A 16325-nucleotide genomic window follows, 5' to 3' on the forward strand; every position below is an offset into this window, starting at 1 on the left:
CGAGCTATTAATAGCTTGCCCATAAATCTATTCTCAATTACCAATCTAAGCCCCAAAGCCAAAACTATATGCAGATCTGATCTCTACTTCAAAGGCCACACATGTATAGTCACAACTGATGCAAACCCAAGTATCAGGACTCCCACCAAGACCAGTAACCCGCCCCAGACAGAAGTAACCGATACAGAGACTTGGACTGGAAGATAAAATGGAGGAAACGAAGATGGAAGAATCTTCCTGTTCGATCACCACAACCCAATAGATCCCAAGTTTTTGCCGAAGGCATAGTTTCGGATGCTAACTTTCAAAACTGTAATCTAGACACGAAGGATTAGAAAAGGAAAAAATATGGAGTAAACAAAATATTAATGAATTCTCGGAAATACGACACAAGAAGAGGAGAGATCCATACAATGCAAGTTTCTAAACTATGGCATTGCATTTCCTCAGCAAATATATATACAGCATGGTATACGCCTGCTTGCCCCTCATTTTTCCTCGCACTCATTTACATGGCAGAGTACAGACATCTGTGGGAAGATTCGAAAAAAGATAAAGAAGCATCAAGTGTTGGCTGATTATTTTATCCCATTTGTTTTAACTAGCCATTAAGACAAAGAAAACAATTGAAGATTTACCAAATCCTTTGCAAGGCCTTGAGCATGCTTCAGAAGACCGAATTTCGTAGCAGTATCTTCTTCTTTGAAGAGGGTAATCCTTAGTTTAAATAACATGTCTCGGCAAGCATTCTCGATTTCTAGCAAGTTCATGATCTTTGTTGTTTGCAAATCATCACCCGTACACTCCATTTTATCACTGGGCAGCAACGTTCTTGAACAACTCGTTAACAACTTGTTATTCTCTCTTCTGCAAATTTCCTGTTTCAATCTTGCGGCCATAAAAGTGGCTCGTCTAATACACGAGGAAGGTAACTGCAATCAGCGGAGGAATGCAAAATAAGAAAATCAAGGGAAGATTAAACTCTACATTCAAGATTAAAAATCAAATATTACGTTATAAATTATATTTAATCTTAATAAAAATAAGATATCTAGGATATGTTTTTATAGTGATTTAACCATAATAAAAATATTCTATTATAATTCTCAAATTCTATTTTCATCTACACTAAAATTATGATTTAATAGAAACTAAAAGTGATTACTAATTAATAGACAGGCCAAAACCAGACTTTGGACCCCCGGCACATTCCTAACCAAGGTAGATGACCCATTATGGATCCCATATACTTCTATAAATACCAAGTTTGAGAGTCTAATTATTCATCACTAACGGTCTCTTTTGTGATTTCAGGCCTAGAGTAAATTTGAGGTCAGCATTCAGGTTAGTATCACTTACTAGAACCGAACCCTATATTTCTGGTGAGCATCACTTGGCGCTGTCTGTGAGAATCTTGAGCTGAGACGTAGAGAAGGTAGGCCGGAGAGGGAGCAGAAGAACTAACTCAGTATCATCAAGTCCTCAGACGAGATCCGAACAACCTAGTCCTGAGACGAGACCTGAGCAACCTCGTCCCAATGAGAATGTGGGGAACTTGACCCTTGAACAGTTAGGCCAATTCATTACCAGGACAGTAGACGAAGGCTTGAAGAAGAACCAAGAATCCATGTTTCCGAAGAACAATCTCTTCGCCGGTAACGAATTGAGAATGCTGAGGGCCATCAGAGCAGGGTTGAAGGTACACAACCCCTCCCAAGTGGGGAGAATCCTGAGATGGAGATGCGGAAGGAGATAAGAATGTTAATGCAGCAGTTGGGAAACAGAGCACCAGCGCCCAAGGGAGATAGTTTTTTTTCTCCCACCATTTTGGAAGAAGGGCTTCCCCAGGTTTTCGACAATCAAGCGTGGGAGAGTACGACGGACGTACTGACCAAGAAAAATATTTGAGGAGATTTGAGAATGCGGATCTGTTGCATCAGTATTTGGATGGGGTTAGGAGCAGGGTGTTTTTGGGCACGTTGGTGAGATCAGCCCAGCAGTGGTTTAATACGCTGCAAACCAACTCCTTACGGTCTTTTAAGGATTTTTCCAGAGCTTTCTTGCATCGATTTGCTAGCAGCAAGAGGTACCAGAAGAGGTACCTTTCACGATGAAGCAACAAGAGACGGAGACTTTGCGAGAGTTTATCCAGCATTTTTTCAACAGTGCAGTGCTGAGCAGCTGCCTCTGACATTATGGTCAGTGCCTTTACCCAAGGATTAGGATTGAGAAGGGGAGAACTTTTCAAATCACTAGTCAAGAAACCTCCGTTGAACTATGATAATTTTTTAGCTCGGTCAGAGAGCTACGTGAATCTGGAGGATGCACAACGGCACAAGAGGATGGAGCACCGACCTGGGTGAAGTAGGGTTGAGGGAACGGGGGGAGGAGGTAGGAAGAGAAGTGGGGGTGAGAGAGAAGAGGATAAAGCTACATGTAAAAGACACTTCATCGCTGTATAATTGAATCTTGGGATGGCCAGCCCTAAAGGATTTTAGAGTCATAGCTTCCACCTATCATCAGAAACTTAAGTTTCCCGTAAGAAAAGGAGTTGGAGCCTTGTGCTGGGACCAAAAAGTCGCGCGTCGGTGTTATGAAGGGGTAGAAAAGGAAGAGGGAAAAGAGCGCGTGTAGAAGTCAACAAGATTAGGAAGGATAGAAACGGGTTACCCATATTGAAGAAGGTGGTTCAGGATATAGTGGACGAAGAACCTGAAAAAGACACTCAAGGTAGCCCTTGACCTTTAGCTATTGGAAGAGAAAAAAGAGGCCGCGAGCATTCGTACGGAAACTTATAAAAATCGTATAGCTCAGTCTTACAATCGTAGAGTCATTCAGAGAAGCTTCTAAGTGGGTGATTTGGTCCTGGGGAAGGTATAAAAGGAGCAGCGAGGAAAGTCGAACCCAAAGTGAGAGGGTCCTTTCAGTGTGATTGAGAAGCTTAATTCCGAAACCTATTACATGGAAAATGCACAGGACAAGGCTTTAAAGAGGCCCTGGAATGCTTACCAATTTAGGAAATATAACTCTTGATTTTATCGTTGATGTATTTCGTTTTTGAATTTGTCATATGTAATCAATTGAAATTCAATAAAACCAAGTTCTTCTATTCAATACATGGATGTTGTTGTATCATAAGGATGACATGAATTAAATTTTACAAAATTAAATTTTACCTACTTGAGCTGGGCCTAAGTAGATGAGCAATGGTGAGGAGATTGAAAATTAAATTTATTTACTGAGGCTTAGCCTAATAGAGGGGAAGAGGTGGGGAGACTGAAAATTAATGTTTACCTACTTGAGCTGCATCTATTAGAGGAGAAGAGTTGGGGACATTGAAAATTAAATTTTATCTACTTGTGCTATACCCAATAGAGGAGAAGAGCTGGAGAGATTAAAAATAAAATTTTACCTACTGAGGCTGAGCCTAGTAGAGGATAAGAGGTGGGAGACTGAAAATTAAGTTTTACCTACTTGGGCTAAGCCTACTAAAGGAAAAGAGCTAGGGAAACTGAAAATTAAATTTTATCTAATGAGGCTGAGCGAGGAGAAGAGGTGAGAAGACGAAAATTAAATGTTACCTACTGAGGCTGAGCCTAGTAGAGAAGAAGAGGTGTGGAAACTGAAAATTAAATTTTACCTATTTCGGTTGAACCTAGTAGAGGAGAAGATGTGGGGAGATTGAAAATTAAATTTTACCTACTGAGGCTGAGCCTGATAGAGGATAAGAGGTGGGAAGAATGAAAATTAAATTTTACATACTTAAGATGAGTCTAGTAGAGGCGAAGATGTGAGAAGGGTTAAAATTAAATTTTAACTACTGAGGCTAAGTCTAGTAGAGGAGAAGAGGTGAGGAGACTGAAAAATAAATTTTACATATTTGGGCTATACTTAGTAGAGGAGTAAAGTTAGGGAGATTGAAAATTAAATTTTACCTACTAAGACCGAGACTAGTAGAAGAGAACAGGTGGGAAGACAGAAATTTAAATTTTACCTACTTGAGCTATGCCTAATAGAGGAGAAGAGTTGGAGAAACTGAAAATTAAATTTTACTTAAATGGCCTGAGCCTAGTAGAAGAGAAGAGGTAGAGAGATTGAAAATTAAATTTTACCTACTGAGGTTAAGCCTATTAGAGAAGAAGAGGTAGGAAGACTGAAAATTAAATTTTACCTACTTAGAGTGAGCCTAGGTAGAGGAGCTTGAAATGAGGAGGGTGAGTGTAAATAACTTTACTACTAAGGCCGGAGCCTAGTTGTGAGGCATGAGGCTGAAGAGGGCCGGGGTGATCGCTGGTGCTATGAGGTTGAACGAACAATGATCGACTCCTGTCAGGCTTCTAGGCGAAGGGAACATGAATGAACCGATCTTACACTGGAAGGAGAGAGATTCCAAAACTATTCAAGTATGAGACTGTGCAGTTGAGGAGTGTTTAAAAGATTTAATAGGTACTACTTATATCAAGAAGGTGCATCTTCTTTTCGGTAGCTCATCACATAAGAACTCCAAGGTTAAGCGTGCTTGACTTGAGGCAATTTTAGGATAGGTGTCCCTCTCGGAAATTTCATAGAGTGCGTGTGAGTGATAACATAAGCACGTTGGAAAGACTTGTCTTGGTACGGTGGGGACATTCGTCGAATCCAGGACTTACACTAGTACAGGAGGTTGAGGTGGTGAGAGTGAAGAACTCGTAGTATGGAGTATGATGGTTCATAATTTTCCTACTAAGGCTGAATCCTAGTAGACGAGCTCGAGGAGGTGATGGTGAAAGTTGGAGCCTAGTAGATGAGCTTGAGGTGGTGAGGGTGAAAAACTTGAAGGATGGAGAGGGAGGGTTCATAGGGTTCATGATTTTCCTACTAATGTTGGAGCGATGGGCGAGGAAGTGGTGAGGGTAAAGATTGGAGCCTAGTAGATAAGTTTGAGGTGGTAAGGGTGAAATTTGGACCCTAGGTAGAAGAGCTTGAAGTGAGGAGAGTGAGGTGCTTGAAGTATAGAGGGTAAGTGAAGTACTCGTTTCTTCTACCTAATGCCTAGTAGAGAACTTTGAAGACGAGGGCGAGATGGGCGAAGGCGAGGCGAGGATGAGGGGCTGGTAGAGGCTAGGCAAGGGCGAGGGCGAGGCTGCGGGCGAGGGGCGGGGAGGCGAGGCTAAGGCGAGGGTGCTAGGTCGAGGGCGAGGTTGTGAGCGGAGGCGAGGCGAGGCAGGAGACGTGTGGTCTCGGATGAGTGTGGAGTGAAGGCAAGGGCGAGGCGAGACGTGAGGCTATGGGCGAGGCGGGTGAGCGAGAGGACGAGACGGAAGGGCGAGATGGGAGGGCGAGACGGGAGAGACGCGAGGCGCACGGGGGGCGAGAGAGGAGCTGCGAGGTTGGATGAGGCAATCTGTTGAACAAGTGGGGGGCGAGGCGAGGCGGGGCGAGGCGAGGCGATGGGTGAGGCTGCGAGGGCGTGGGCGCGAGGCTGCGAAGGCATGGATGAAGGGCTGGCGAGGGCAAGCGCGTTAAGGGGTACTTGATGGACGTCGTGTCCAGTGATATAGGAAGGTAATTTAACTTGTACCATTTTTTCTTTCCAAAGTATTTGGAGATTAATGGACAACAGGGGAAGGATGCACGGCTTCATATGGTAAGCCAAGGTCAACGCAATTAATCGAACTTCGAACTTGGAAATGGGAGACTGGTGATACCCCATGAATGGGCCCATCAAGATCGGGCCCAAACCGGACTTTGGATCCCTGGCCCATTCCTAACCAAGGTAGGTGACCCATGATGGATCTAAGATACTCTCCTATAAATACCAGGTTTGAGAGTTTAATTATTCATTCATTATATTGATTCTTAGCAGCGACCATTGCTGTTTTCTCATTCTATTCTCAATACCTGACTTGAGCGTCGGAAGGACTACGCCGGGACACCTTCTGCCCCTTTCTAACAGTCTCTTTTGTGATTTCAAGCCTAGAGTAAATTCGAAGTCTGCTTTCGAGCTAGTATCACCTACTGGAACCGATTTCTATATTTCTAATGGGTATCACTAGTAGCCCCCAACACTCAGCTTTAGATATTATCTACCGTGGACAAATCATGTGAATCTATGTTGTATCGTATTTTCTATACCATAGTTTTATTATCAAAAAATTCATTATTCACAAAAAGAAAGTAAGAGGAAAGCAAAATAAACAAAAGCTTGGGTCACAAAATGCAAGAACCTGACCGACAGAAATGTGGTGACAAAAAAAATAAGAACACGAAAACAATAAATTAAATTTTCAAATAATGGAGAATCGTGTAGTTCCACAAAAAGAAAAATTTGGGTAGCTTACTTGTGCAAGCTGAGCAACATTAAACCCAAAACTTCTTTCAGAAACCCCTGGCACCAGTTTGTATAGATAAGTTACATCGTCGTGATTTGCATCATCAACTACTTGTTCCAAATTGGCGTCCAAGTCAGGCTCTTTCATTGGTGTTAGATATGAAACATAATATGCTCCCACAGAGCCCGGAAATTCTTTTCTTATATCGATTATTTTAGGATAATGGGTGACAAAAGTAGCATGCATCTTTTATGCTCTAAAAGATGATGCAATGTAGCATAAGCAATGGCAACACCATCATGTGTACTTGTGCCTCTACCAAGTTCATCAATTATAACCAATGAGCGGGATGTGCAATGCCGAAGAATGTGAGATGCTTCACCCAGTTCTTCTAAGAACGTGCTTTTTCCTAGTTGCAAGCTATCAGAAGCTCCCATTCGAGTGTAAATTCCATCCAACACGTGCAATTTTGCTGATGATGCCGGTACAAAGGAACCAACCTAGAATATATACACATTTCAATGAAGTTCTTCTACCAAGGAAATTTTATTTCTCTCAGCAACGTTTCAAAAAGAGATTTCTCCACTAAAAGAGATAAATGAATGTAAAAGTAAGAAATGACGAACAAATTAAACTAAAGGTTATGTTTTGAAGAGCCCCTAAGGAGTCGGGGAGTTTTGGTAAACTCTAAAAAAAGTTATTCTCCAATTTTCCTTGACAAAAATAACATTTTCTCAGAGTTTGCACAAACAATTGAAATTTAAAAAAGTAATAAATTAATCAAATATGAGCACTAAGCTCTGAATCAAAGAATAAAAAGATCCAGGAACGAATTTCCGTGTGCAGGTACTCGTTTGTGTCAGGATTTTTGAAGTGAAACACAAAATACTGCCAACCCTCAGTTCATGGAAATATTTAAAGCTTCGAGACATTCCCATAATCCAATACAACATTTTAGATTGGCAAAAAGTAAATGCATAACAAAAATTACATTCTAAAAGATTTCATTGCATCCATCGTGAACATCTGTTGACCAGGATTCTAGAGCCTGCCACAACATTTGAGGCCCCTGGGATGTAAAAAAATTTGAAAGGGAAGGGCAAATGATAGGGCATTAAAACAGTCTCAGAGCAGACACGTGGTCTGAGATTTAAATTTTTTTTTTAAAAGAAAAGCCGCGCCAACGGGAGTGAAGAGTTTGGAATGGACTTTATGAGTGAAAATATAAAAGAGATGACAAAATATATGAGATAATGGGATATTGAAAAACCTATCAACATAAGACACAGAATAATCGGAGAACATATTGAGTCCTAACAAAGGAATACCGACATGCATGAGGCCAAGGTACAGTTGAACGGAAATGGAAAGATATAGCGAAGTATGTGCAGAGATGGAGTTAGCATCAACTTAAAACATAGAAGTATGTTCAGTCGAACTGAATTGAAAAGATATTGTCAGTTTTTTGAAGTTGTGACGAAACGTCGAGACAAACTTAAAACAGTTACTCATGATAAGTAAGTTAATAAATAGTGATTGTTAATCTATCATTTCTTACTCTAATTTTTATATTACCAATTCGATTTTTTGCAAACTTCATTGTTTATAAAACATGTTATGGCCGAAGCTTTGAAACTTTAGAGCTGTACTTTATCGCTCCTATTTTTAGATTATTAATTTTAAAATCATAATTACTAATTTCTTATTTTTAAAAACAATAAATCTTGATTGTTTTTTATAATCATCTCTTTGTTAGAAAATGTTTGCAAACATAATAATTGTTATTATTTTGTGCGTCCAAGACTCCAAGTCAATTTTTATATTTGTCATTATATTCTTTTAATAATTAAATATTTAAAAAATAATAATTTTGCCACCCACCCCAAATTTGATTTTTCTGCCTCGATTTAAGAGGATTCCTGTGATAATATTTCAAAATGCATATGCAACAAGTTATACTTACCTGAGCCATCAGGGCTATTAGAGCAACTTGGCGGATGTAACAACTCTTTCCACCCATGTTAGGTCCAGTCACAATCTGACAGTACTGTCCATCTGCATGCAAATTTGTATCATTTGGAACAAAATAATCCTGTAGCATATTCTCCATAACCTGCAAAAATAAAAATCATGAGCAACATACATTAGGATTATATGGGTTACAATTATGAAAAAGGAGCCAGTACAGGAAAAGACAACATAAGTGTAAAGGTTCTAGCTTCAACAAAAATAAAGTTTTTTATGCAACTGTGCTTGGAAGCATAATCATGAACATTCATCTTCAAGAGTTAATACATACATCTTATATAAAAATATTAATGTCCATACAAGTAAATTTTAGACTACATACTGGATGTCGACCAGAAGAGATTTGCATCTGAACAGGCTCATCATCATCTATAAAAATAGGGCGTACGTAATTCTGCAAAACAAAACCACACATTAGCATTATGATATTATTGTTGGATGGTAAACAGTAATTAAACTGCAATTCAACTCTAAAACCTTAGTCCTCGAAAGCACAGCGAGCGAATATAGGCAATCCAAGGTAGCTAGTGCTTGAACAGCAGCTTGAAACTCAGAATAGCATCCGTGAAATGCTTTTAGAAAACTATCCCAAGTGGCTCGACATACAGCAGAGAGCTCCTCATTCGCTAGAGATAATTTGTCTAAAGCATTCACTACTTCTGGTGGATGATACCGTATTGTTTTCTTGGTACTGTTTATTTTGATCCAGTCAGAAGGCACCTTGGCATCTGAAGGCACCTGCATGCAAAGAATATATGCCTGGAGGAAATTTTTAACTAGAATGTCAAAAATTGGTCTATCTGAAAATAGAAGAAAGGATCACTTTTGATAAAATTCTCATGGACGCGATATTTTAAGGTACAGCACTCACACTTAATCATCTATTCGATACAAGTGGTTAAGAAAAGTCAAGAAACACCACGACTTCTTCAGAAGGAGTTTTCAAATAAGCAACGAAAACATCTTGACTGTGTTTATTTGAGATAGTCAAAACATGACATTGAATGGCTGATCAAACAAGAAACTATGATCCAAATAAAGTTACATCATATGAGATAAATAAATTTATGATAGGATGCAACGCAAAGATCAAATATGGTCAACTTACCTCTATCAAATGGGTGATTCCAGAAACACTTGAGAATTCAAGATTGCTCATCCTTAGCTGTTTGCGATACTGGTGCTTCAATTCATCTAGCTTCTCATTTGCCAACTGAATGTTGGTGGTTGCAGCACTGACCTTGGAAAGAAATTAAAGGGTCTAGCATATTTAGCAGTAATTAATGAAGACAATTTAAAAATTCAAAGGAATTAGGACATGGATGAACTCTTCAATTGAACCTCTGGGAATTTCCCATCAGTAATGATAAAGAGATTATGAAGATCCCGTTGATCAGCAGCTTCTTTGTTGAGAGTTGACAAAAGCCTTTCCGCTGTCCTGATTACACTTGAAGATGAAGCTGTTGATATCAACTTTCTCAACAGAACAGACTTCACAGTTCTCACTTCTACATTTTTTATTTCATCCTCTTCTTTGACATGGAGTTGCAGAAGTTTTTTTCCAGCAGCTACAATAGCTTGAATAACTGTTATAAACTGTAAAACGACCAAAAAGGACATTTGTAATGGATCAATAGATAGAGAGATGATGGCAGCAAAAGAAAAACAATACTATGTTTCAAATATATCCTCGTTAATTGCATATGATATACATTCAGGCTGGAAACTGAGGCAACTCAATGAAGAGTGGTTTACTTCAGCACGTGATTTTTCCAAATATAGAATGTCAACCATAAGTTTTTATCATCACATTTGGAACGATAAAGATCCAGCAATATTTTATCAAAAATCAACAAGTAGCCATAGAAAAAAAAACAAGGAGGTGACAATTAGCAAAGGGCAGTAAAATATATGAATTCCTACCAGCTGATGCCACCAAGACAATATAAATGGACAAATGGGGTGGGTGGAGGCAAAATAGCCAAGGCAGTTAAACATTTACGGATCAATCAAGCTGTCAATGGAAACTCCAACATGAAGAAAATGTGAATGGATTATAACAATTTAAATTTTGGGTATCAAAAGAGAAAAAAAACATTGTACCTCGGATGGGGTAGCGGTTCTATGAAAAATCCTGGTGATCCCACGCTGAATATCAGGGGACCTTCCCAAACCAATTAATGCTGATGATATTATATGATGAAGCTCAAGTTTCACCATAGCAGTGCCCGAATATACAGAATTAAAATCCACAATACCCATGGATTCCAAAATTTCAGAAACAGCATCTAAGCGGGCGTAAATCATATTTCTATGGCATAGAGGATGAGTCACCTGTAGGAAATAGAAAAATATCATGTTTAATATTATATTAGACATACGACAAGAAGGAGATGGAACATAAGCCAGAGACCGTATATCAGGGTCAGAGACATTCCATACCCAGTGTCTGAATAGCCTTGAACCAAATATGGTCAGAGTATGATTCATACATTGCAATAAGGAGCCACACTCCGAACCATCAGAATTATTCTTCAGAACCTACACACGAGTGTCATTTGTGGATGGCATTCTTCCATTCAATGTGTTGTTAGATAACATGGTCAAAAAGCAGAAAACTAATCACCTCTAGTTGTTGCAGTGCATTGGCGGAGAGTATGATTTCCCTACTGCAAGAGAAAGGTCGGAACGAATCTTGCAAACACAAAATCCTTTCTAAACCAAATTGTTTCAAATGCTGAATGGTTAAAGCTAATGCTTGAACAGCCAAGTCAGGCATAGCCATAATTCCCTTCAAAGTGATCATTTCAGAGAATGGCAAAAGAAGAATGTATCAGCCATTTTATCACAGACTGCTTAAATAAGTGAATAAACCAAATCACAAGATTTTCCAGGTTCAAAATAAAGTAATTATTTCGAAGGAAATACAAGTTATCACACCTCAATTGCAAAGGCGCTATTCCCTTGGGGTTCTGCCTCCACAATGCTCTCTTGAAAATCACTTAGCAAGATATTCTCAATAAAGTCTTCATGTAGTGACATAACTTCAGCTAAAGCGCCACCTTCATGAAGGTAATTGTTTGACACACGGTCAACGCGAACATTTGAGGCAGGTCCAGCAAATGCTAATAGTAACTACAAGGGCAAAAACCATTTTCAGCAAACAAATTGAATGATGCCCATAAAAATCAAACACACAAAAAATTTATATAGAGAAATACAATCAACAACAATAAGCCAATGAACAAAGCGAGTGAATAGAGCACCTAAAGACCACCAGATACAATTACATCACATCAAGGTTGACGCAAAGTTCAAGACATTCATCATTTTTAACAGATCTCCTGGAAGGTTCACCAAGAAAACACAAACCATGTCATGGTACATATACAAATACTCTTTTTTATGATAAAACATACAGAAACATCGAGCTTATTTGCGGATGGAAGGGCTTCAGAATTTGACATAAATCTCAACTACTTTCAAAGCAAACTATTTAATAATCACCAGGGGAAGAAGGCATCCCAAGACTCCAGCAAAAGGATGACGATGGATCTTTTCCAAGACATATTACAGAGGTTGAGGTCAATCAAGGCTTTCTAGGCAAAGATAATTGCGTATTTGCATTATCAGAGAAGCTAAGCTGATAGTGTTTTCTCAAGTATTGCTCAAATAAATCTTTCACAACAAAATGGCAGGGACTGGACGGGATTAAAAAAACATATATTAAGTGCTTCTGCGTCAATTGTCTCAAATTTTTTTCTGCATGCATAAGTTGAGAACATTAATGTCCATGATACTGCAGCGGACACATCAAATCTACTTTTCTAATATTTTTTATTTTTGATTTCACAACTATGATGAAATGTCTTACCTACTCTACTTTCATGGATGAAATGAAATGAAGTGAAGAGTGAAACTGCAGGCCACAATCAAATAATCAGTCAATCAAATTCCAATTACATTTACTTCATCAGTAATAATTGTGCAATTTTCAATACCAGTAAAATGCAATCCATTCTAACAACATAGAGTAAACAACCTGGAGAATCAAGAAGATAAAAAACATTAAAAATCACTTTCTAGCATAACACTATAGAGATGGTTCCACCAAATTGGCATCAATAAGTAACTTGATTAACTACTAAATTCTCCATTTCCTTGAAAAGACAAATATAGAGACACAATTATATTTATGCTATGGGCATAGACTTTCAAAAAAACTTCATACCATTGCCTCAACAACTTTTTCAAGTAAACATGTTCACACTTTTATCTCCATTATTTGAAAACAAAAAAACTTTTGCTTTTCTATAATATTTATATTATTTATAATTTAATATATTTTTTACATTAAAAATATTATTGTTTTAATCAATTAAATATCTTATCTTCAAGCAATTACAAAAATAAGGCATGCTTAATTATTGAAAAGCAAGCAATTACACTAATCAATCCGCAAATTTCACAGAGCGTTTTCTACAACAATATATCAGAGTCACGATAATGATTTGCTGTGCCACTCAGGCAAGAAAAGAAACTCAATTTGCACATTACTTGAGATAATCATTTTAATCATAATAAACAAAATTTCCTCTTAAAACAACCTTCTCTGTCTGTTTAGACAGTGGCATCCCCAGAAGTAATTCCGCAGGAGACAAGTTTAAAACCATAGCCTCCAAGCCATCCCTCATAAAGTTGTCATCAAACTCTCCATAAACAACATCTCCAGTAGAAATTTCCACCCCCACAGCCCCAATTCTCAAGTCCACGCCACCCTCCACGTTTCCAACTTCCTTCTCCACAACACAGAGTAAATAGCTAGTGCAAGGCCCACATCCTTCCCCGGCGCCACCCATATCCTCGGCAGCCTCTATGGTAGCCTTGGTGTATAATGACGATAATCCACGGCAAAAAGGTCCCGACCTATTGAGCCCGTGCGCTTTAATGGACGCAGTCTCAGTTTGTTTCACTACACCCACTTTATATCCTGCACTTACAAGCCTCCTCAAATGAAAATTTAATCTAAAAGTGGGCACACTTGCAGTTAAAAAATTATGATCCATATGTGCATATATACCCAGCACTCTGGCAGCATTTTCGGCATCCTCGCCGAAAAATCTGTACTTATAGCCAACCTCAATCATCAAGAGAACATCAGGATACCTTCTCTTCAGTTCAACCACTTGTGTTTCCAAAGGCGTGTAGTTAAGTTTTGAAGATTGTGCATTGTTAGCTCTGGACGGTTCGAGGTGGTCTCGAGAAGGCTCTAGAAGCTTGCGGAGGAATTTCTGGTGGAGGGTCGAGTCTGGCATAGGTAAGAAGGGGCGGCCTTCATCGGGTTTGGGGTGAGTGAGCTTGGGGATTTTGGAGTGGGAAGGGGTGAGCTGGGCGGTCCTGAGGCGTTTGGCGGGTGAAAATGAGACAGAGGCGGTAATTTTGGGAGGAGGTGAGGCGGCGGAGGAAGAAGTGGCTGTGTGGGGTTTGGGTTTCGGTGCGAAGAAACGGGAAATCACTTGCTGCTTCTGCTTTCCCATAACAGCGGCGGTGGCGAAGGGGCGGTTCTGTACAGGGAGTATAGCGTTCCGTTGTGCCTCCGCGCCAATCATGTAAACATAAAATATGACAGAGAACTCTGTTTTGGGCCGCTCCTCAGCATTGGGTTATATTTCGGACTCTTACAAAATGTTAATCAAACTTCATAAATCTTCAATACAAAGGTGATTTCGCATTTTCTGTTTAGTCTTAAATATTTAAATTATTTGGTCTATTTGGTCATTTTATCAATTTCATGGTTAAAAAAATGATGTTAGACATGTCATGTGACGAGAAAATACTAAATTCAGTCTCATATGCTTGGCACATTTCTTTGTTTGGTACCAAAAATTTCGGTATCCCCAACTTAGTCCTAAACGTTTTATAAGTTTTGATTGAGATAGTCATCTCTTCTATTTAAAAGTTAAAATTAACGATAGAACTTACATATGACGGTTATGCCAACTAAATACCAAAAGCCAAATCAGGTGCCCTTATTTTATGGTCCAATTGGAGTAGGAATGAAATCAAGGCTGCTGCAAACACTAATCTCCAGCATGTAATTCCGGCTTCATAACTTTAGATTTAAGATTAAAAAAAACGAGTTTTTTTTAAATGTTTTGTTATTTGATTAGATTTTGTGTTCTTGTTCACTGATTATGTTTTTTTTCACCTTGACATTAATTTTTTTTTAGAATTAGTGTTTCAATTATGTCAAGTAGGGTTTTTTTTTATAATTTCAATTTTTATGAAACAATTAAGCAGCAAATTAAATTAATGTTTGTAGCAGGTGATGTTGATTAAATTTCTCTATTTTTTGTATCAGGTAGCATACAATTTTCGTTTCCGTAATATGGAAAATGAAATGTCTGCTACTCTTTTTTCTTTAAAGTATACTAGAAATTTTTTTCCTTTCTTTTAAACTTACCGGCCCAAATATACTCATACATATATATATATTTATATATATATATATATATATATATATATATATACATTCACATATAACAGTGAAAATTACTTTTAATAAAATAGATTTAACATAAACATGCGTAAACTTTAAATATTTTTCCTTTCATCATATCCTTTTTTCAATCATATACGTCTATGTTTATCTTTTATTGAATTCAGATCATTAATTGTGACTTTCGCATCAGTTAATGGTCATTTGATCTATATTACGTATAACAATGGTACCAAGCGGCTGGGACATCAAGGACACTTTCACCCGTCAATTGAGCATTTGCCTTACATTATCATCATATCATTTCGTATTCATATTTATATTAGTCAAAATCAAATCACTACTTTCAAATCCTTTTATTGTATACGTCACTCATAAAAATTCAGGCATATTATATTTTTCTTTTAAACCAAACATGCAACACGTCTTTTATCATGATCATTTTCCATAAGAAAATCAGGTAATCTTTCAAAATAAACATTTTACTCTTCATTACAGCATTCAGGACACTGTCAGGACGTCTAATATTTTTCAGGTGTAAAATGACCATTTTGCCCCTTAAATCCTAACTTTCCCAATTTACCCTTGGACCTTAAAACGACGTCCAGAATCAATCCAAACTTACCATAAAACCTTAAAATACACCCATAAAAATTTCTTAGACGTAAACTTAAGCTCCTTAACTTATTTCGTAATTTGTTTCAAAACTTAAACCTACGTCTTGATTTCAACCCGAATCAACTCGAAAATTAACCAAACTTTACCAAACTTGAATCATAGCTTAATCACACCTAACCATACCTTATGTAACCCAAATCAAGCCGTTTAGGACCCTCAAAGAGCCTAGGAAGCTTCTGAATTTTCTCCCCTTGTTTGAACCAAATCCTAACCTGAACAACCCATATGTCCCTTCGTTCCTATCACGCACCCAACCAAACCCTAGTTGACCCTGCTGGGACCCCTAATCGAACCTCTTAGACCATTCCTAGACCATCCATATAGCCCATGCACGCGAACGTACATGGTTATTCCCAAAACGCACGACCACAGCTAGGAAATACCCTAGCTGTGCGCCTACCATAACCAGCCCTGCCAGCCATACTTGGACCACCATGGCTCATGGCTAGGACCCTCACGAGTCTAGCCCCTCACCTGGCCAGCCCTTGCATAGCCTTCTTCCTATTTTTTTCCCGAAATTCGAGCCCTAGTTTCCACCAAAACACCAAAATTGTGCGGCCCCTACAATCCTGAACCATAACATCCTACATCATGCATCTTAAGAATCTTAAAAATCCGGAAAAATGTCCCTTCTAATAGCCCTACCTTGGCAGCACCTTTGTGCAACAACACGATGAATTTAAAATATAAACGTGCCTATGCATGTTTCACGCACGAAAATAAAAGGAAGGGTATCATATTTTTCCTACAATCATGTATAAATACACATAGTATGATATGAACGATAAGCATGCCTTTGACACGCACGA

The 16325-nt window shown here is 38.5% G+C and overlaps 1 protein-coding gene across 1 annotated transcript; it reads right to left on the reverse strand.

Moving 5' to 3' along the window:
• Positions 1 to 355: 355 nt before the first annotated feature.
• On the reverse strand, positions 356 to 14016 carry LOC140815949 (DNA mismatch repair protein MSH3). Its single transcript, XM_073174996.1, is given in 14 exon segments — positions 356 to 530; positions 639 to 932; positions 6321 to 6547; positions 6550 to 6811; positions 8275 to 8424; positions 8662 to 8733; positions 8817 to 9077; positions 9448 to 9579; positions 9681 to 9935; positions 10443 to 10673; positions 10782 to 10880; positions 10966 to 11130; positions 11280 to 11474; positions 12947 to 14016. Coding segments are annotated over 14 exon segments (3387 nt in total). The 5' UTR covers positions 13949 to 14016; the 3' UTR covers positions 356 to 488.
• Between the last annotated feature and the right edge of the window lie 2309 nt (positions 14017 to 16325).

The sequence above is a fragment of the Primulina eburnea genome, chromosome 16, assembly GCF_022965805.1.
Source record: "Primulina eburnea isolate SZY01 chromosome 16, ASM2296580v1, whole genome shotgun sequence".
Classification (NCBI taxonomy): domain Eukaryota; kingdom Viridiplantae; phylum Streptophyta; class Magnoliopsida; order Lamiales; family Gesneriaceae; genus Primulina; species Primulina eburnea.